This window comes from Embiotoca jacksoni, unplaced genomic scaffold, assembly GCF_022577435.1.
Source record: "Embiotoca jacksoni isolate LCO1_2020_lvr unplaced genomic scaffold, fEmbJac1.0.p SCAF_3, whole genome shotgun sequence".
In the NCBI taxonomy this organism is placed as follows: Eukaryota; Metazoa; Chordata; class Actinopteri; family Embiotocidae; genus Embiotoca; species Embiotoca jacksoni.
This window is the reverse complement of record NW_027185381.1, coordinates 12,468,158-12,488,927: the sequence shown is the minus strand read 5'-3', so window position 1 is coordinate 12,488,927 and position 20,770 is coordinate 12,468,158. Positions and strand designations below refer to the sequence as shown.

Genomic DNA, 20,770 nt, shown 5'->3' with positions numbered 1-20,770 from the left:
TAGTGATTGAAGCAGCCTAATCAATGAAGCAGTCTATCCTTAAATGGCGCTGCATGTCAAAAGTCCAAGCTGAACCTTGGCGCTGGTAATCATTCAACCCCCAGGAGAAGTCTTCTGCGACCTGGACTCTCATCAAGGTCTACCTGTCATCCAGCTCTGCCTGATGCACTCCTTCTTCTTGGCGGTGCTTGTCCTCGGGCTTCCCCTCCGCCTGCTGTCACTTTGGGTTTGAGCTCAGGCTGCCTGCAGCGATGGACCTGCAGCACCGTGTTCTTGAACAGCCTGAACCTCCTGACACCTCCTGGCTGCTGGCCTTTCCTCTTCCACCACCATCGATCAGCTGTTCTATAGAAGCTGGGGCTGCTGCTCTGCACGGCTGTGAGGATTTTCTTCCTCATTTTCTACATCAGTCTTCTTCTTCATCACCTGCATCAGCGTGGGTCGATGCCAAGCTGCGCTCTCTGGTTCTCTGGTGCTGTGGGTGGTGACAGACCTTCCTGCTCTGCGTGGCGGTCTGGATACTCAGGTCCTCAGCGTACCTGTTGCCACAGACTCTGATGTTGGGAGCAACCGCACCATGCGTTTCCTATACATACTGCTGAGTAAGACTGGGGAGAGCCTCACTTACACCCTCTTACCCTCCATCGTTGGCCTCCTCTTCCCGCTGCTCACCATCTGCCACTGGGCAGTGTTAGAGTGCTGGTCCGCTGGCCTCGCCGCCCCCATCAGCTCAACAAGCAGATACGGCTCCTGCAGTTGAGCGCAGTGCTGGTCTTTTCATGCAGCTCATGTGTTACCTGTCCTACCACTTGAGCCAAAAGGATACAAGCATTGACGCGGACAGTCCACCCTGAACCACGCCTCCTGGTGGCAAATAGACTTCCCCAGTGTCCAGGCATGCAGGCTGTCTCACTGATATTTAAAAGGACCCGTGTGAGGAAAAGCAGGGGGTGTCTAATGTCACGTCTGTGTGTGCACTGCCTGCACCTACCTATACCTAGTGAGCTGTAGAGATGTAAATGAATATGTCCAAAAATCATCAAACTGAATAGAAAACACAGGCGTATGTACTTTGTTTGATGAAGAAATCTGATAAATACACTGTAGAAATATTGTTTGCAGTCTCGTTTATCTCTTCATCTTATACCAGCTGAGGTTTGGTCTACTTTACTTCCTTACACAACACTGCCTCTGCGTGGTTGACTGCATACTGTACTTTACAGTCTTCTTCCACATGCGTGAATATAGCAAGTCTTTGTTTTTAGCAATCATAATGTCGAATTCTATTAAGTGAAATTTTATTTTTAATTTTTAATATGTTTTCACAGTAAACGCTGGAGGTCCAAATAAACCCGAGAAATAAGCGGATGTAAACGCGATGTAGATCGGGGGGGGGGAGTCTCCGCTTTGTTCGTGCTGTGTCAAGTGCTTTATAAGTGGTCGGATCTCATCCTGAAATCCTTTTCAATTCAATTGGAAATGAGTGAAGGAGAGGGCAGTTGTGTCCGTCCCCAGATTTGGAAGTTGTAATTGAATGAGGGGAGAAGAGCGTGGGAGCGGAGGGAGGAGGGGCGCTGCACGGAGCTGCTGACAGGTAGATGAGCTGTGCGCTGTCCGTGGTGCTGAAACCTCCTCCGGCAGCTGCCACACCGGAGATCCTCACCTCAGGTTAGACCGGAGCCCCGCTAACCTCCACCGGCTGTAGCTTTTTCACGGTGCCTGCCTCGATCCCCTCGAAGAATCGTTTCTTTTTTTTATTTTATTTAATTTTTTTAATTTTTTTTTATCTCCAACTTCTTGTTTTCAGTGTTTTCTAATCGCTGACTGGATCTTAAAATGGCACTGCATGGATTAACATTGCGCAAGGCAAAAGCGGACTTATTTGCCTTCTGTTTTGTGACTGTGAAACCAGCCCTTTCTGTCTGAACGTGTTTCCCCGCTTTCTCCATTTTCTGGCTCATCGTTTCTGGACATCGAGGCGTTTTCTGCTTCAAAGAAAGAGGCAAATTTTTTGGATTTATAAAAAAAAAAAACCACAATATGCGCATTAATGCTGCAATTCCATTTGTTATAGTATTATAGGATTTTTTTTTTTTTTCAGATTATTTCGGATATGGAGCCAGGGAAGGAAAAAGCTCTCCCTACCTCTAAAGAGGGGCTAAAACAGATTGCAGGAAAGGCCCTCGGGAGTCTGTACAGGTAAGAGAAGAATCAATAACTATTTATACATTTCTTTTAACTACAGAATTAGATCTATTCTTATCATTTATATCACAAAATACTAACATGTTAATACGGCACATAAAACCTGCATCGGCTTTAAATGAGTTTATTGCTGCATTTACAATCAAATCAAAAGGTAAATCTGTTCTTTATGGCATGAATCACGGACGGGATGCTGAAAACAGAGTCGTGTGGCCCGATTATTTAAGGATCAGATATTTCCCTGGAGAATGGTCCCCTGTCCTCCAGCAGCTGTGGGTGTTTTTAATAATTAATGAAACAGAACGAGTCGTGACACAAGGTCGGAGGATATCTATTACCTTATGTTTTCATCTGTATTACTTCAAGATCGATGAACTTCATATCAATTGACTTCCTATATTCTTTATAGTCACTATGAAGGAAAACTGATAACTGAAAGCAAACAGACATCAGTTTAAATATAGAGGGAAGCTGGGTGTAGTAGAGCAGTTTTTCAGATGGATAAAACGGAATTAATTTTTATTTCTCGTTGGAAATATATATAAAATAGTCGGTATTTAAATATTAAGACGGCAAAACGAATTTTGTACAAATAATTTGAAAATAAGGACCCTTTAATGTCCACATTTTAAGGTGACCATTTTCCTATTCGTTTATTTTTGGGCCCTAAAATGATTTTCAGTGGTGGAATCTGATTCCAACACAGAAACGTGACTCAAAGTGTTGTTTCATTTAGCAGGCCTGTTATTTCACTGGACGAGGCCTTCAAGTTTCAGTGTTTAGTTTAAGAAATCAACCTGAAAATTTCTGTGAGGAGATTCCGAGTGTGAGCCAATTAAAAACCGGAATCCAACCGCATATTTCTGAGAGCTAATTAAAAAATAAAAAAGGGTAAAAATGAACTATAAACACACTGATGCTGGTAATGCTGCAATGCGGTATGAAGGTCATTTTGTCTTTGGTTCTCAGTCAGCCTTTTCTTTCAGCAACGGGAAAAATAAGAAGACATTTTGACTTAATGAAAACTGTCCAGGCTTTCAGGGGCCTGCGATTAAAAGAAAGAAAACAGAGACATTGTCGAGGCCTGCATAATATGAAAAATAAAAGCCATCCAATAAGGCACAAAATAGCCTTAAAGATGCGTGTGAAAAAAGAATAATTCAATACAAGGAGATTTATTTCTGCTATTTTGTTTTTTGTTTTTTACATAGCCTAAAATTAACAACACTGGATTTTCCAGTGGCATTTTCCGTTTTTTATTTTCCTTTAAAAATAAGATGCTAGTCTTGCCTGTATGTCAGATTTCGATTATGACTTGAACCTAAAAAGGAGTGTTATATAATCGGTGCAGGAAGCTTGAAAAGCGGCAGCAAACAGGTGAGGCGATCGAGCTGACGGAGGATGGGAGACCCAGGGAGGACCAGGAGCGCAAGACACCGCTGTGTGACTGCACATGCTTCGGGCTTCCTCGCAGATACATCATCGCTATGCTGAGCGGGCTCGGCTTCTGCATCTCCTTCGGTATCCGGTGTAACTTGGGTGTGGCCATCGTTAGCATGGTCAACAACCACACGATCCATCAAGACGGCAAGATCATCATCAAAGAGGTGCCCGTAAACCCCGCCCCCTTTTTACACCAGGAAACACCCCCCCACCCACCCACCCTTGTCTGATAGGTGACGAGGGCCACAGCCAATCAGCTCATCGACAGGTTTTTCGTGGTTACACACCTGAAAAAACACAACTAAAACGATTATGTACTTTTACATGAATTTGCCCTGAATCAAGTGATTTTTAGAGTAAATAGAAGTGACCTAATGTGGGATGTGTAACTTTTATGTTAACACGTTTTTTTTTTTAAAGGGCGTATTCTTTTGTTTTTATTATAGGCCTGGTTGATCGATCAACTTGCATCCTCTCACTGCCAAAACATAAACGCATTAAATTAAATGCACATGTCTTTCTAAAAATATTTCCAACTGAAAGCAGGCTTATTTCTAACTTAGACAAGACTAGTTTTTATTTGTGATATGAAGAAAATATACTTGTAGCCTGACTGTCTTTTTAAAAAATTTGTATATGTCTAAAAGAAAGCGATATTCAACTGGGACCCAGAGACTGTGGGGATGATTCATGGCTCCTTCTTCTGGGGCTACATAGTCACACAGATTCCAGGAGGCTATATCTCAGCAAGACTGGCTGCAAACAGGTAAAAGCACCCGATAATTTCCAACAAACAATTTGTGAGGGTGGAAAAATTAGGCAGCTATTTTAAAATATAAGTTTTCTTCTTGTTAAAGCCCTATTTCTTTATGTAGGCTATTTATTCAAATGTAGGTGTAATATTTGAGCTATAGTCAGTCATGTGGCTTGAAGAAAAGAACCTGCGGATAAACTGGGGATTTGGCTGATGCCCGCCAGGCGTGCCTCCTCATGTTAATGAGCTCCCATGGGACGACCATGTCTAATCCTTTATGTTGGAGAGGCATGGCAACCACACCAGCCAAAACCCAGTGTGAACTGTGGTTCCAAGTAAACACCGTGGTATGATTTCAATGACCAGCTATATAATGCAATATTTCACTAACAACTGACTAGTCAGCCACAATTAGAGAAATGAACAGAGAACAATAAGTCTGTAAAAACTGTGGGACAAGCTCAAAATTTAACGAGCAGAATCCCTTTTAAGAGAATTGTGTAAATATATAACTAAACTCAAAAAGGAGATGCAAATCAGCATAAATGGGGGTAAAAGTCCTCATTATATTAACATTAAAGGATTGTGGGGTTTTTTTTATATGGAGGAATAAGATGTAAAATACTCGACATAAGATGCAAATCTTTGAAGAGCTTCATCATGCCAAGTCAGCTGAGCCCACTGATGCCTTCTGCTGCAAACACCTCCTCTCCTCACTCCCATAGAAACGGGAAAAACTGTTGTGTGTGTGTTTGGCATCCAATTAGGACTGCTTTATCTTCATTATCAGTGTTTATTCTTCCAGTAAAGAATTACACTTTATAACATTAGATAAGACATTTTATTGTGGTTGAAATACCTGCAGTTGATCAGCATTGTTTCTCTGAATGACATGATGATTTGGGTTTGATAATCATTTTACAAATAATCCCTGTTTATGCAGGGTTTTTGGGGCTGCCATCGTGCTGACATCCATCCTGAACATGTTCATTCCCTCCGCCGCCCGGTCGCACTATGGATGTGTCATCTTTGTGAGGATATTACAAGGGCTGGTGGAGGTACGAATGCACAGTTTGCACTTCAAGATTTTGACCTTTAAAATACTCAAAAATGATGCTTCATTATCAAGCAGAGAGCTGAGCTGGAGCCCAAATGAAATTGTCCTGACACTCTGTTTTGAACCGTGTTTTACACTGCTCACATTCAAACCCTCCTGCTTTCTGTTTCAATCTGCACTGGGAAATGGTGCCCATTATGAAGAAGCTCCATTCATTATACTGTTAGTATACAATCAGCAAACAGCATAAAAACCTGAATAGCAGGGCTTATGTGCGCATGAAACAACTCCATGTTCACAAAGAAGTACATTGAATAAAGGTTATAAAAAAAAAAGCACTTGGTTGCAGGCGGCTCCCACAGCTTGAGCAGAGGCATAATTTCACAGAGAGAGAGATGCTATTATCAGACTGAAGGTCATCCTCTTTTGTTATTTTGTTTAGCTGCATACTGTCGTTTCAATAGCAGCTCATGACCACTGAGAAAGAGAGAGAGAGGGAGAGCTGCCTGTGTTGAGCGCCACAACTTATTACTACAAATTAAACATTAGCATTTCAGGGTGTCTCCCCCTACAAGCCCCAGCAATTTGTGTCTATCAATCCTTGATTGTATGCCACTTAGTGTGTAATGAAGATTTAATAGGAGCAATTCAGAGGTTTTGTTTTTTTTTCTTCCATGAAGTGGCAAGTAAGCTTGAATTTGCAGTGACTCACACCTAAGCTATTAGTCTCTATTAGAAAGGTCAGCTACATTGTGTGTCAGTTTGTTTTTTATTAAACTGCAATTTGCCCTGCAAGTCTTTGACAAATAAGAAGAGACTTCGTCAGTCAAGCAGAATATATTTCCATTTTGTAAATTCTGTTGAGTGAAAGTGAAGTAGTCATATTTATTGATTGAAATAAAAATAAAAAATTATAATCTTGTGCAGTTTATTGATGGAAAAATATTAATATTGGTGGAAAATTATCCTTGTGATGAAACTTTGACTGTACTGTCATTTGACACTGTGCAGGGAGTGACTTACCCAGCTTGCCATGGGATCTGGAGTAAATGGGCTCCACCGCTGGAGAGAAGTCGCCTGGCAACCATCTCCTTTTGTGGTACAAAACATACAGATTGGCTCATTAGCATGACACAGATTTTATCATCACATAATTTCAAGCAGTGCTAGAATTACAGAATATTGTTTGTGTAAACGTGTACTGAGCACATTTGTAACTAAACACAGCGGGACTACGCTGCTCTCTGGATAAACAGCCAGGATCACATTCTGCTTTGTCATAACAATTGTTCTTGTTCAGGGTCCTATGCTGGTGCAGTGATAGCCATGCCTCTGGCCGGGATCCTGGTCCAGTACACAGGATGGTCCTCTGTCTTCTACCTATACGGTGAGTCATTGTAATGTGTTGATTTCATCTGAACACCTTTAAGCAACACTGTGTAACATTTAACAGAAGAAATAACACAGCTTCTTTCTTACAAATGAAAGGTGGATTTCATCAACAATAAATAACACAATTCTTCAATTTAGCACATTTTAAAGTTGTCCTGCTACAACCTCACATTAGCTTAGTTAATAAACTTAGTAAACTGTAGACAGATATTGTTGTGTAACTGCACAGAGACCTGAGATTGTAATGACTGGCGTCTTTGATTCTTTCGATTTGTTCAGGATCCTTCGGGATAGTCTGGTACATGTTCTGGGTTCTGGTGTCCTATGAAAGCCCGGCGGAGCACCCTACCATCACCGATGAGGAGCGCCGTTACATCGAGGAGAGCATTGGTGAAAGTGCCCAGCTGATGGGTGCCATGGAAGTGAGTTCCTGACTTGGTTTTGTAACACCAAGTCAAGCGCTGTACGTTCAGCTGATTCTGTGTTTGTCATGTGTTTTAACAGAAATATAAGACCCCCTGGAAGAAATTCTTCACCTCCATGCCCGTCTATGCAATCATCGTGGCCAACTTCTGCAGAAGCTGGACCTTTTATCTGCTTCTCATCAGCCAGCCGGCATACTTTGAAGAGGTTTTTGGCTTTGAGATCAGCAAGGTAAAACTATTTTTGTTTTTTTAAATGCCTATTGCCAGAAAAATATCTTAAAACATCATCTGAGCTGATTGTCACCATTACAAACTATAATTTTGTCTGATATAAATTGTTCAAGTTCAGTGTGGTTTTGTTAAAATGGAAATTAATAATATTCCTGCTAATTGAGCTATAATCTCTCTCTTATGCAATAAAAAAAAGGTATGACAGTCCTGTTTTTGTAATCACAGCAGTCTGAAATCAATATTTATTCTTGGAGGCAAAATATTAAAATGTTATAGTTTGAAAAAAGTATTATTCCTTATTTGCAATAAATTAATTTGGTGATAAACAGAAAATACTTTCAGATGACAATGTGAAAATGATGTAACATTTTAAAATGTTAACAACATGAAAGAGGTTGCTTGACGGACCTGCAGAGAATTTTCAGCTTCCTTCAGCTTCACTGAGTTTTATATTGAGTTTATTGTTTAGCTGTATGAACCACAACTTTACTGTTTTGGTTTAGTCTCGTTGTAGTTTCCAGCCACAGAACACTATACACTATACTTGCTCAGCACCAAAAAGCAGACACATACAGTTACCGTGTGCCTGCTAAACATAGTGTAACTCTTAGCAGCTACAGATATTTCTATCAACAGGTAGTGAAGACCAAAAAATAGCTAAAAGAGGAGAAAATACTGGACTGCAAATGAATGATACTGTTATTTTGTACCTGCTCTATCTGTTACATCAACTTAAATGATCATAATATGCTTTATGCTATACGCTTTAGCCGCCTCCAAAATTTTTAAAGTTCTTATTAGAATCAACTGGAAATTAACAATTTGTATGAGTTTAACTGTTAGTATGAAGCCTCCCAGAGTGCATCAGTGCAACAGACTAATTTTCATTTTACGTGTGTTCCTGCTCGGTTACTGGGCTTTTTGTATTTGACATTATATTTTAAATGTCCTGCTTCCACTGCTGTCATAGAATGTTCTAAAGAGCAAAATGTGGTTAGACTGTGAAAGCTCTGTGCACAATCAGTCACATGCTTCCTAATACGAGTGCGTTTAAAAAGGTGAGTTTAAAAAGGGACCAAACAAGAATTTATGCCAATGAAACATTGGATCTTTCTGTTGTCCTCGGTCAAGACATATTACAGGTTAAATATGCTGTTTCTCTTTTGGTAATTGACTTAGTTGAGTTTGTCTTGACTTAAAAATAAGATTCAGTCAAATTAATAGATTTATATTGGTTTAACCTGAAAATATCTAATGAGAATCCTTACCTCATTTTTTTAAAGTTGCATCAAGGCAAACAAAATCCAATGTGCCTTGTGGCAAGATATGTTGTCCTTTTAAGAAAAAAGATTGGAACACTGATTTAAAAGCTAAATACATTTCTTTGTGAGGGGCAATTTTGTAATGACTTGCTTCTGAAACGACTGCGTTTTTAGTAATTTCATCTTCCCTCGTGAATAAATGTCATCGAAGCAACAGAATCTTAACATGTCCTAAATTTTGCCCTTCAGTGAGAGGTTGAAACATGACTCAAGCCTGGCTGACAGGTGTAATTCAGCATCACGATGAGATTCTGTTATTACAGAGGTGAATTATTGCTCACAACCTCTAAAGTCAGAGGTTGAGATGCAGACAGGCATTTGTTGCCAGACTGAGAGAATTACTTTTGTTATGACAGTTCTGTCGCTGTCACAGCTGCTTCAAGTGTCTGATGGTTTCTCAGGTTGGAATGGTATCGGCTCTCCCTCACTTGGTCATGACCATCATCGTGCCTTTAGGAGGCCAGTTAGCGGACTACCTGCGGACTCACAACATCATGTCCACCACTATGGTTCGCAAAATCATGAACTGTGGAGGTAAGGCTTTAATCATCAATTTTCTGTCTGTTCTTACTGATATTATAGAAATATTTCCTGTCAGTTAAGTCCTGTCTTGGTCTTTTCAGGGTTCGGTATGGAGGCTACTCTCCTATTAGTGGTCGGTTACTCTCACAGTAAGGGGATGGCCATCTCTTTCTTAGTTCTGGCGGTGGGTTTTAGTGGTTTTGCAATATCAGGTGAGTCTCAAAACAAAGGTTTCCCGATACAATTATGTCCCGTCGCTCTTCAAAAGAGCATCGAAGTCTGAATTGCCCCTCTTTTCGCTGTAGGTTTCAACGTGAACCATCTAGACATCGCTCCTCGCTACGCCAGCATCCTCATGGGCATATCCAACGGTGTGGGAACTCTGTCAGGGATGGTCTGCCCTCTTATAGTGGGGGCAATGACAAAGAACAAGGTGAGTCATTTCTAATGTGAATTTTAATACAATGGAGATCGAATTTTAAAGCCCCTGAAACTTGATATCAACTTTGAAGTATTTTTTTTTTTTTTTTTTATTAAAGTTTGGAAAAATAGTTTTCAGTGTAGAGATTTTTGCATCACTCGTTTCAGCAAGTATTTCAAAATGACTTATGTTATCTTGAAGTGGTGAAGCGCTCTAGTGGCTGCAGTAATTTTGACGGGAACAAATGAACAAGTTAAGTAATGTTAAGTCCACATTGGGAGGAGGTTGGGGTTGATGAAAGGGTCAGCAAAATATCAGACTTTAACACAGGAGGCTGTCATTTGTTTCCTGTTTCCAAGCAACCATAAATGTTATTTTTTACCGCACGACCATGAGCCTTCCTAATCTTAAAGGAGCAGTGTGTAGAATTTGTTAGCATCTAATGGTGATGTTGCAGGTTGTAACCAACTGAAAGCCACCTCCCCTCCACAGCATAGAGATCATGTCCCTGTAGAGTGAGTGTTTGGTTTATCCCTTCTGGACCACTGTAGAAACATGGCGGGGCAACATCGTAGGGGCCATGTAGAAATTGAGGGCTCATTCCAAGGTAATGAAAACACAACAATTATTAAGATGACTGTACCCTAATGACAGCATAATTATGAATATTACATTCCATTTCTACCAATAGATTCCTCTACATCCTACTCACTGGTCCTATAACCATGTTTATTATTGTAACAATAATGGCAAAGGTCCTCTGACGTAAACAAAGGAGTCATTCCCTTACCCTAACCAGATTTCTTTTGTGCTTTAGCCTAACCAAACCTGAACCGGAGCATGGTCACAGTTTTGAAGATAAATGGTGTCAACCTGCTAATAGAAATGTCCACTCACAAAACACTTCTGTGTCTCTCTAAAGGGCAAATGATGTAGTCAGATGAATTTTAATGTATTTTTCTTGACTAAATCCTGATTGGTGCTGTCCTGTCAAATATTATTTTCTGATGCCTTTCAACAAGTGATAAAGGCACAGACAAAAATTCAAATACAGACATTTTTTGTGTGTGAAATAACTAACATTTTGTATTCATGTAAGACTTCATTACTCCTAGTACGAAGTTATGGATTTATGAAAGTTATGGAGGGCTTTAAAAAAATGACTCAGCTTGGCTACAACTCTTTTCTGTTCCTAGACCCGGGAGGAGTGGCAGTATGTCTTCCTCATTGCTGCACTCGTGCATTACGGAGGCGTGGTATTTTATGGGCTCTTTGCATCAGGGGAGAAACAGCCATGGGCCGACCCTGAAGAAACCAGCGAGGAAAAGTGTGGCTTCATAGATGAGGACGAGCTGGCCGAGGAGACAGGCGACATCACGCAGGGTTACGGCGCGATGGGCGGCCCGGCTAAAAGCTACGGGGCCACGGCACAGCTCAACGGAGGCTGGGTGCAGGACTGGGATAAGACAGAGGAATATGTACAGGAGCCAGCAGGAAAGATGTACGCAGAGCGTGGCTACTCTTAAACCGGAGAGTTGTGGCTAGTCTACCTTCAAAAACTACGACTCTCCGTCACAGGTTGCACAAATAAGCATTACGTTAAATATTTAAATCCATTCTGTGTGTTCAAGTAAAACTAGTTTCAAAAAGCCAATGTAAAGAAATAATTAATTGCAATGCAGAACAATCCTCATTAGATTCTCACGTCTCTCATCACATCTGCACACTGTAGGGCTTCACTCCACAGACAGCAGCTGCAAAGACAACTGCAGACCTGTTGTACTACTTAGGCACCCAAACCTCATCAACCTACTTGAACAACGTGAGCCACATGACACTGCAGTCGACCATCATATAGGGTCTTTCTCCGAAATACCACTCTGATTGCACTGAAACTATAAGTATTCTAAAAACAAGATTCTATTCTGTTTCTCAAATGTGTTTTATGTACTGTATATACCTGTATACTGTTTCTGTGAGACTATTGTGGATTTTGGGTCGTTGATCTGTGTTAACATTGATATAAAAAGGCCATATTTTTCATGGACAGTACCTCTTCAGGGAGATGTCTGCTTGCAAAAAAGGTCTTCTTCTCCTCCTCGAGTGAGGCCTATAATATAAGACAAAAATAGCGTGAGTGAAATTGAACCGTAGAGTTTTAGTGTGTGTTTGTTGCATGAATTTGCTCAGATCAATGTTTCAGATGCAACCGCCTCACAGTCACTGATAGTCCTCATTCAGCCTACTGCTTTGTTCTTAGATAAATGTCTTCTGCCATAATAAATAAGAAGATTCATATTCAGGTTCTGGTTGTGATGTGAGACAAATCCAAAACGTTTTGAAGGCAACTGTGCAGAAGACATTGTTTATTGATGTTTGGTGTGCACTGCAATAAATTCTGTGTACCAGCCGCCACCCATCACACTCTGTTTTGTAACGTAACACTGGCTTGCTGTATCTAACTGTAATTGTTTTGGAGTCATGTGATGATCAACATTAAGGTGCGTGTTTTAACAAATTACTAGTGTCTGGAGAATCCAGCTTTAGTGCTCATGATGCAGGAGATGTTGTTGCATTTTGACAGCGAGGAATGCAGTAATGTGTATGAACAACCAGGTTTCGTGATCGCTTGGTGTTCCTTGGTTGTTGTCATTGTCACTTTATTGACACATTGATATTGTCACATTTGAGTGGACCACATGGATTAATAGATGGCTCTCCCACCTGACTTTATTTGATATTTAAACACTTTTCTTCATTTGCTGTATGAAATCTGCAAGGATGTTAAAAAAATATATGAATATTTAAGAATGTTTAAGATGACCAAAAGATGCTATTAACGGCTTTGTGCCGAAAGTTTATGTGAACAGATAAATGTGATTTTATGGCTTCTAATATTGTGTTTAATGAAGAGCTATGTTGATGTCAAAAAAGTGTTATAAAAATACTCATTTTATATAAAAAAAAATACCAAAAGGTCATATTTTTGTGTTGTTTATGTTGTGTGTTGATGAGATTTACTGTAGTTCTCACAGACTGGAGACAAACTACCTAACCACTTAACCTTCTCCAATCACTGCCAAGCATCTCCTATTCTCTCCATGTTTCTCATTAGTAAATCAATGACCGAGATCTCTGGAGTCCAGCGGAGAGAACTGGACCCTGTAGTCTGTTAATGAGTGGCGGGGAGCGAGGAACAGTAATGTTAGCGCTATTACTCGAGTTTACATCCCCACAAAGCCGGATCATTGCAAAGACTTTAGATTTAATATGCAGTGAAAAAGCTGCTGCTGAGGTGTCATGTACAGTAGGTGTGTACAAATCTGATGAATCTATTAAACCTCCCGGCAGCACCTTACACCTTTTTGTCCAGAAAAAAAGAAAGAAAAAAAAAACACTTTTAACTAACAAAAAGAAACATGCCGTAAGAATGTGAGGTGTGTGAAATATTAGAGACACACCTCGGTGTTCTTCTCTCCACATCTCAGGTCAACAGTGTTAAATGTAACACATTCAGCTATTGACCCAGCTCCTTCATTAAGTCCAGTCACGTGAAGAATCAATATTGTTTAACTCCAGAATTCATTAGCTTTTTAAGACATAAATATTCCTGTTGAAAGTTTGATTACAAATTATTTGTGTTGATGACTTGGAAGACCATGTTGCCGTTCTAGTTAGAATTGTATTTTTGTTGTTTACTGGAAGAACACAAAAACCTGAAACTTGAAAAAGCATGAAAGCATGGTGATTAAAAGTGGACATGCAGTCAAGAAAAAGATATAGATATAATCTACCTGTTCATTTTACCTGTGACAAGGAAAATCAAACTAAAGATCTTAGCAAAATACTAGAAATAACCCATAATAATCTAAAGAAAAAAATTAAAACACCCGATAAAAGGATCAACATGCATTCTAATAAAGACATAGTGATAGATATCATATGCAGAGAATATTGTCTGTTGGTTTGCTGAAATGATTTCTTAATTAAACACCATCAGATGTGATAATAGATTAACTGTTCATTTTCAGTGTGTAGGATTTTTAGGAGGATCTATTGGCAGAAATGAAATATTAATATTCTTTCAAAAGCTTTTCATTAATCTGTAATTACCTGAAATTAGAAAGGTGTTAGGCTCAGGGTGCCGGTATAGGTGGGCGGGGCACAGTGTGCTTGTGTTCTCCATCAGATCCACCCCTCACTCCTCCCCACCTAGTCCAAATATGGTAATGTATGGTTTCAAACAACCAAGATAGCAATGGCCAAAATACCACAGCAATTAAATCAGAGGTGTAAACCAGAGATGATATTATGGTCTGTGCTTCTCTGCAACATGTCCGACACTTCGCTCTAGAGGCCGACAAGTTGCTGCCCATCACCGAGGTGGTAAATAATTCAGGAAAAAATGTCGTCCATACACATTCATCACTCCGAGCTTCTTCCTAAGAGCATGTTGGTGAGTAAGACTCATGCTTCTCACTGTGCCTCTGCAGGTGGGAATGAGTCATGTTTGACGCAAAATATGAAAGCAATGTACGAGTCCATCATCTAGGCTGACCAGCTTCCTGAAGGTCCGCATTACGTATGATGTCGATGTGGAAGCCCATTGAAAGGGTTTACATTTTCTGCTGACTGCAGCACAGGATGAATATGTGCTAGAAAAATCCTCTGCAGCCTCTTACATATGAGACCTCTGCAACTCCGCTCTCACCTCAGGGAATGATAGACAGGCATGAAGTCTGTGTGGTGGGGGGATTAAGGTTGTTGACCCATGGTTCTCTGCACGTGATGGTCTGAGTACAGTAGCCTTTTACTGTGCTGACTGACGGTTCGATCACAGGAAGCAGCTCTGTGTCTAAATCCTCCCCGGCAGAGGCATCAATTACAAGTTTCTCTCCTGATTATCTGCCCAGCTGAGGAGGGAAACCGTTAACGCTCACCGCTGCCTGCACGTGTTAATTTGACAGAACACACAATTGTGTCGCCACTCACGTGGAACATGTTTTCTCATGCCTAACCAGCCAGGGTGGTCATGGCTGTTACACCTGTGACGTGCCTGTTGGGATGCGCAGTAATTGGGGCAAAATCCGATGTCAGCATTTCCTTCAGAGGAGGAAAGCCTGCAAAGTCGACTCTGGATATTTATACAACATCTCAGGCTTAGTCATTGTGATGTTGTAGGTGTTTGTGTGGTTCTGTAATCGTGAGGGTGAGTGAAGGGGGATTGAGTAGTTGTCAGTCGGTGGGGCAGGTGCAGTTTTGCTCCTAGGGGACTGTAATGGGATGAGGCCCAACTAGAATGAGTGTTTGATGACGGGGTAGCACGCCTCCCCTGGGACGCTGCCTGCATGCAATTATCCTCCTGATCCCTCCGTCTTCTGTCTGCAGCCCAAAATGTCCACAGAACTCTTAACACACTGCTTCCTCTATAGCCTTTCATTTACAATGTAAAATTCAACTCCCTCATATACTAAAGAACCAAGTCATTATAATCCCAAATTTCAAAGTAATTACTGTTTTATGACACCCTCCAGCGTGACATTACACCACCTTAGGGCAATTCAATTTACACACCCCTCCTGCTTCTCCCTTGTTAATTGCTTTATTAATGGAGAGCTTGCCAGTCCAAAATTGGTTTAACACAAAATAACATGTTATATATGACGGCTCTCCACCCACTACTACACAATAAGGAACAGAAATGACTATTTTTTTTTAAAAAGACTGCTGTGTCCAAACTGACTTCTTCCCTGGTTTTGCGATGAGATTCAGCTAAAAATGCTCAGTGGGTATGAAGAAAAATCCTCCTTTCGTGAAATGCAAATGTTGCCCACTGCGAAAACATCTCCATCACGCTCAGCTCCCAGAAACAATGAGAATTGTGAGCTATCACCAGTTTCATCTGTGCTTACTCGCCGGCCTCACTTAAACATTTATGAGCACCAAACTAGATTTTACATCCCCCTCAGTAACAAAGCAGAGAAACGGTGATGCCATAAAAGGGGGACGCTTTCAGAGCTGCCGAATATCTGCGATGGGAATTGGATCAGAGGAGGGGGATTGCTACATTCAATTGGTTTTGCTCCACAACCGGTTCCCTACAGTTGCATGTGAGGTAATCTATCACAGGTCCATCCACTTCCCTTCCCCCCCAGATCAATTAGGGTGACAGCTTCATACATGCTCATATTGTATCACACGCAGACAAAGGCTGATAAGATTTTACATGATACCCTTATACTTCAAGCTCTGTGAGAAATCTCTGTATGATGGTATCTGCAGATAATGAAGCAAAAATATTTCAGTTTTGATTTGATGTTTCGTTCATGTGTAAGAAAACACATATTGTTGACTATTTTCATAATCAATAAATTTTTTTGGACTATATATCATCACGATTTCCTAGATGTACTCACGTGTTTTGTTCTGTCCGAAACCTAAATCCTCCCCAAAACCCTGATAGTCAGCGTAACATAATGCTATTATATTTAATGTAATTCAATGTTAAGAGAAAAACTGATATATTTTTAAGAATCTTAAAAAAGACTTTCTATATTTTGCTGAAAAAAAGAAATGAAGCAATTAATGGAATATAAATTGGTTAATTTTCTGTTGACCGGCTAACACATTAATCGTTTCATCACTGCAGCTCTACTCTTTTTTTTTTTTTTTTTACCAACACATTGTTACTAGCTACAAACCAAACGCCCCTCCCTCTCCTCAAAATACAGAAACGTTTCTGCAACCACTGCACCTCGCTGAAGCGTCTGACTTTCACAGGATGTCACGCAGAGGACGATGTGAAAATCTTGTTCACAACCTGCGGCAACATTTGATAGAACTTAAAAAAAACATTATTTTCGGTAATCCTCTCCTCACGGCGTTACTGCGCCAAACCAAATCAAAAGGCATCAGTGTGTGTGCCCCGCTGCATGCTGATGATGATCATCAGCGTGCTCTGAGAGGGACACAGGTGTGCGGAGGGGTCCCCCTGCCTCCGTGATCCGTCACTGAGGCCACACGAGGGCCCGGCTGGATCGGCTTTAGGCACGTGCCGAGGGAGGGCTCTACCCCTCCTCCCCCCCCACCCTCCTTAGAGGGCTCCCTATTGACGCCACCAGATGGTGGCTGGATCTGAGTTTTAATGAATGTTATCCTTCATGACCCTTTACAAGGCGCAGAACAGCACGTCCGCCCCCCCCCCCTCCCCCTCAGCACGTCTCACTGCAGTTTGTCACCCCACACTGGATTTAATAAAAACTAAAGGAGGGAGAAAAGGTGAGAGGAAACACACCGTGCATCAGTTAATATTTAAGAGGCAAATATACTATTTTGGCTTACCAATAAATGATGGAAATGCTACACATACACAAATAGTAAATTATGTGTCTGAGACGAACAAGTTTTATCATTTGAGCCTTCAATACAATTATCAGTGTCACACATTTGATTGGGTTGGTTATAGATATGAAGCAGCTGGCTCGACTGCTGTTTGAGACATATTGACGCTGTTTGTTTCCTATATAAATAATGTGGTTTCAGTAAATATAAATTGGTACAGGCATAAAACTAGACTGTTGTCTTGTTTTTATTGCAGGCTTCTCGGAGTCAGACAGTAACGGATCTGAATCATCACCATCAGCTGCTCTCCCACTTCTGTGCAAAGCTGTGAATAAGCCTGAGAAGCACTACATCTAAAAAAGAAAATAATCTGCCAGTGAAAAGTCCCAGAGGTTACATCTTAATGTGTAACCTGTTAGCTGGCAGAGGTTGAAAATGTTTTCTAATCTGCAGAATAACACTGTAAAAGTGTCTTTGTCTTAAATTAAACTGATTCATACCATTGAAATTAATTTGCATGTATTCATAACCGGAGCAGGTTAGATCTCTTCAGTCAGTGCTGGTTTCCATCCAGCCTGATACACATGTTCTTTATTGGTAGGAAATAAATTGGTTGTGTACATGCTGCCCTTTATTCAGTGACCCATGTCTGTCTCTACGTGAATTGCTTTCATGGTGTGTTAAACGAGGCGTGGCTGTGTTGGTGTTTCCCTCCACATGGCGGCCGGGGCTCTAATCCGCTGTCTGACAGAGTTATGTCACACACCAGCTATTGTGGACGGTTTGATTGAGGACGCCTGATCTGACTAATTGATCCCTCGCCGCAGAGGTGCTGTGACGCATGGGCAAGGTCTGAGATGTGTGAATTGGGAGTCAAGTCACATGATTGGCATTAAGCCAGTCAAAATTTATAGGGTTGTATTGAGCTCTAGGATGCTGACAGATGGTGTGGGGGAAAACAAAACAAAAATCATTTTAGGTGTGTACAGTCAGAGAAGGGTGAATTGGATACATAATGTTTTTTCTCCCTTTGCTTATTGCTATTTCTTTTTATAGCTGACTGCCCTTGAAAACAATTCATTATCAACCAAAGTCTGTCTTTCTGCAGATCTGCGTCATGTGAAATTAAACTTAAGACCTTTTCAGGTTCTCAGAAATCAACAACTGCTTAATAATTTTTAAACAATAAAACACTAATAGTTTGTTGGTAGGATATTATGATACTAAATAAAACCTGAATCTCTAGAGACTCGTTTACAAGTGTTAACCGTCTGACAATTACTTTCAATTTAAATCAGTAAGATAACACACGGCTACTGCTTATAAAACCATCGGGCCAAACCAAATATCTAACCTGAAACAAAGAAATCTAATACTTGCAGTACCACAAGGCAAAAATTTGACTGCAGAATTTATAATGTGGAAAAGATTAATGGAACATAATGTCAGCCATACCAGAGCCACAAAAATTAACATTTTAATCTTATTTAGACTTTTAACCAACATGTCTTTCTGTTTGTCTGCATACAGTTATGTTTCATAAACTTAAAAAGGATGCAGCATAAAGTGTCAAAAATGTAACTGGAACAGAAACTTGAACAACAGGACCCAATCGAAGTGTAAAGTCTCTTTTCATGTGTAAAACTTAGATACCTGAATTTTAGAACTAAATACTTTTACACCTTCCTGTTTGGAAAAATAAATAAATAAATAAATAAAAAAAAAAATATATATATATATAAAATACTTTAAAAATTATTTAAAAAATAATAAATATATATATATTTTTTTGTTTGTTTTGTTTTGTTTTTTGTTCCATCCCCCCCCCCCCCCCCCCCACAAAACCCTTCAAAAAAGTTCCTACATGTTAAATGAAGCCTCAACCCCTACAGCCAATTTTGCTTGAATAGAAATCCAAAGACTGGCAGTCACTTGTTCAGTGCTGACAGGAGGTCACCCCACACACTCAGACCTCTGACATCAAAGTCTCCATCAGAAATCTTCAGATCGTGGAGCTCTTTTTCTGTTTTCCCCTTCAGAGAGGGACGAGCTTCAAACAAGGCCAGGAAGTGCTCTGTCAGTTTCTGGAAGGACACCGTGGGGTTTGTGCTGGTTTGAATCCATTCACCGTCACTTAAGCTGTATTCCATATCTGAGGCCCATTTTTTTAGCACGTCGCAGTATCCATCTCTGAACTTCTGGAGCTCCTTTGCCAGGCCTACAAGAATTGTAGTCGGAAGTGCAGAGCACATGTCCTGCAGCACACCGTGTTCATTCTGCAGCCAGTCCAACACAAAATCCTGAGCGGCGGTTTGTGCAGCCGAGTTTTTTGTTGTCAGCAGAGCTGCTGCGATGACTAGACAAAAATGTTGTGCTGCCCCTTCACAGCCCTGAAGGACAGAGGCTAAAAAGTTCCCCGCCTGGCGGGCGTCGCTACCTTGGGTCAGCAGAGCGCCCAGCGTCTCCATCAGCATCTCCCCCTGCACCTCAGCATCAGCACCAACAGCTGACGGGTCAGCGAGAGGACTCAGGACTTTATAAGCCGATTTGCACTGAATGATGTGGCTGCAGAAGCCGGTGACGTCCTCATGCTCACTGGACACGAGGTTTACCGGGTTCGTTGTGTCAAAGAGTATCTTCATAATGGAGCTGGGCAGCTCAGCATTGTTTAACAGCCCGACTACCAGCAGGTGCTGGCACCGGGAGAGGTCTGAGAAGGAGACTTCATTATATCCGGGGAGTGCATCTCGTAGACTCTGATTAGTTAGCTGCAGCTGCTTCTCCATGACCCTGCTTATCGCGGAGTTTTTGTGAAACCTGGAAAAGACGTGCTCGCAGTAGCGGGCCCAGTGAAACGCTCTGGACAGAGTTGGTTTATTCCACTGCTTCACCTCGCCGCTGTGCTCAGCCACCGCCAGCAGCTCCACCGTGCTCGCCAGGTTTTTCAGCACCGCCTCCATGTGGCGCTCTCCGCTTTCAGAGTTCAGCCTCCGGGCTCCGGGGGGGGATTGACACCCACCGAAGGAAAAACACAACCTTAAAACCCGAACCGTCCCCTGCCGCCGGAAAAAAAACAAAAACCTGCTGTCACAATACCGACCTAGTGAGTTAGCCAGAGCCCAAGTGAAGAAAGCAGCATGGGAAACAAGAACTTCCGGTGACACGCTTCAAAACTAGTTTCCTTTAAGCCAACGTGGTTTTCTGTGCCAGACAGCGTTACACAAAAAGTGATTATTACACATTAGCACAGACAAAGCTTCTGTTTTGAAGTAAACTCACTTGTCCTTGCAGTTTTCTATTGCCAGATGTGTTCCGGTTAGGTTTGTGCCGCTTTTACTGTTGCGCATGCGTTGTGGGGTGTTCATCTTATTGTCTTCAAAATAAAAGCCATCGAATAACTGATTGACACAAAAATGAGCTATGAAGGGAAAATAGCTCATTATGCACATAATTGGATTGTATCGTTTAGTTTACGTTTATTTTCTTGTTTGCATACATATTTTTGTTATGTTTTCTCTATTGTATAGGTAAAACTATTGAAAATACGTACAAACAGCTTAAAAAAAATACATTCTTGCATTTATGTAACAACTTTTTATAATTTATGTACAATTGTCTGCTTTATCGTCATGAATTACTTCCATTCAAAAGGTGTCA

General features: G+C 41.0%; 2 protein-coding genes across 2 annotated transcripts; one reads left to right on the top strand and one right to left on the bottom strand.

The window, feature by feature from the left end:
- Window positions 1–1,455: 1,455 nt before the first annotated feature.
- On the top strand, window positions 1,456–12,753 carry slc17a6a (solute carrier family 17 member 6a). The gene is made up of 13 exons (XM_069163327.1): window positions 1,456–2,002; window positions 2,102–2,199; window positions 3,557–3,812; window positions 4,296–4,414; window positions 5,346–5,460; window positions 6,471–6,558; window positions 6,760–6,846; window positions 7,131–7,273; window positions 7,356–7,505; window positions 9,231–9,363; window positions 9,453–9,563; window positions 9,657–9,784; window positions 10,969–12,753. Exons 2-13 carry the CDS (start codon window positions 2,114–2,116, stop codon window positions 11,296–11,298), a joined length of 1,746 nt encoding a protein of 581 aa, XP_069019428.1. The 5' UTR covers window positions 1,456–2,002; window positions 2,102–2,113; the 3' UTR covers window positions 11,299–12,753.
- A 6,209-nt stretch (window positions 12,754–18,962) lies between these two features.
- On the bottom strand, window positions 18,963–20,415 carry fancf (FA complementation group F). Its single transcript, XM_069163333.1, has 2 exons — window positions 20,393–20,415; window positions 18,963–20,169 (listed from the first exon to the last, which is right to left on the bottom strand). The coding sequence occupies exon 2, from the start codon at window positions 20,071–20,073 to the stop codon at window positions 19,042–19,044; it is 1,032 nt and encodes a 343-aa protein (XP_069019434.1). The 5' UTR covers window positions 20,074–20,169; window positions 20,393–20,415; the 3' UTR covers window positions 18,963–19,041.
- Window positions 20,416–20,770: the final 355 nt, after the last annotated feature.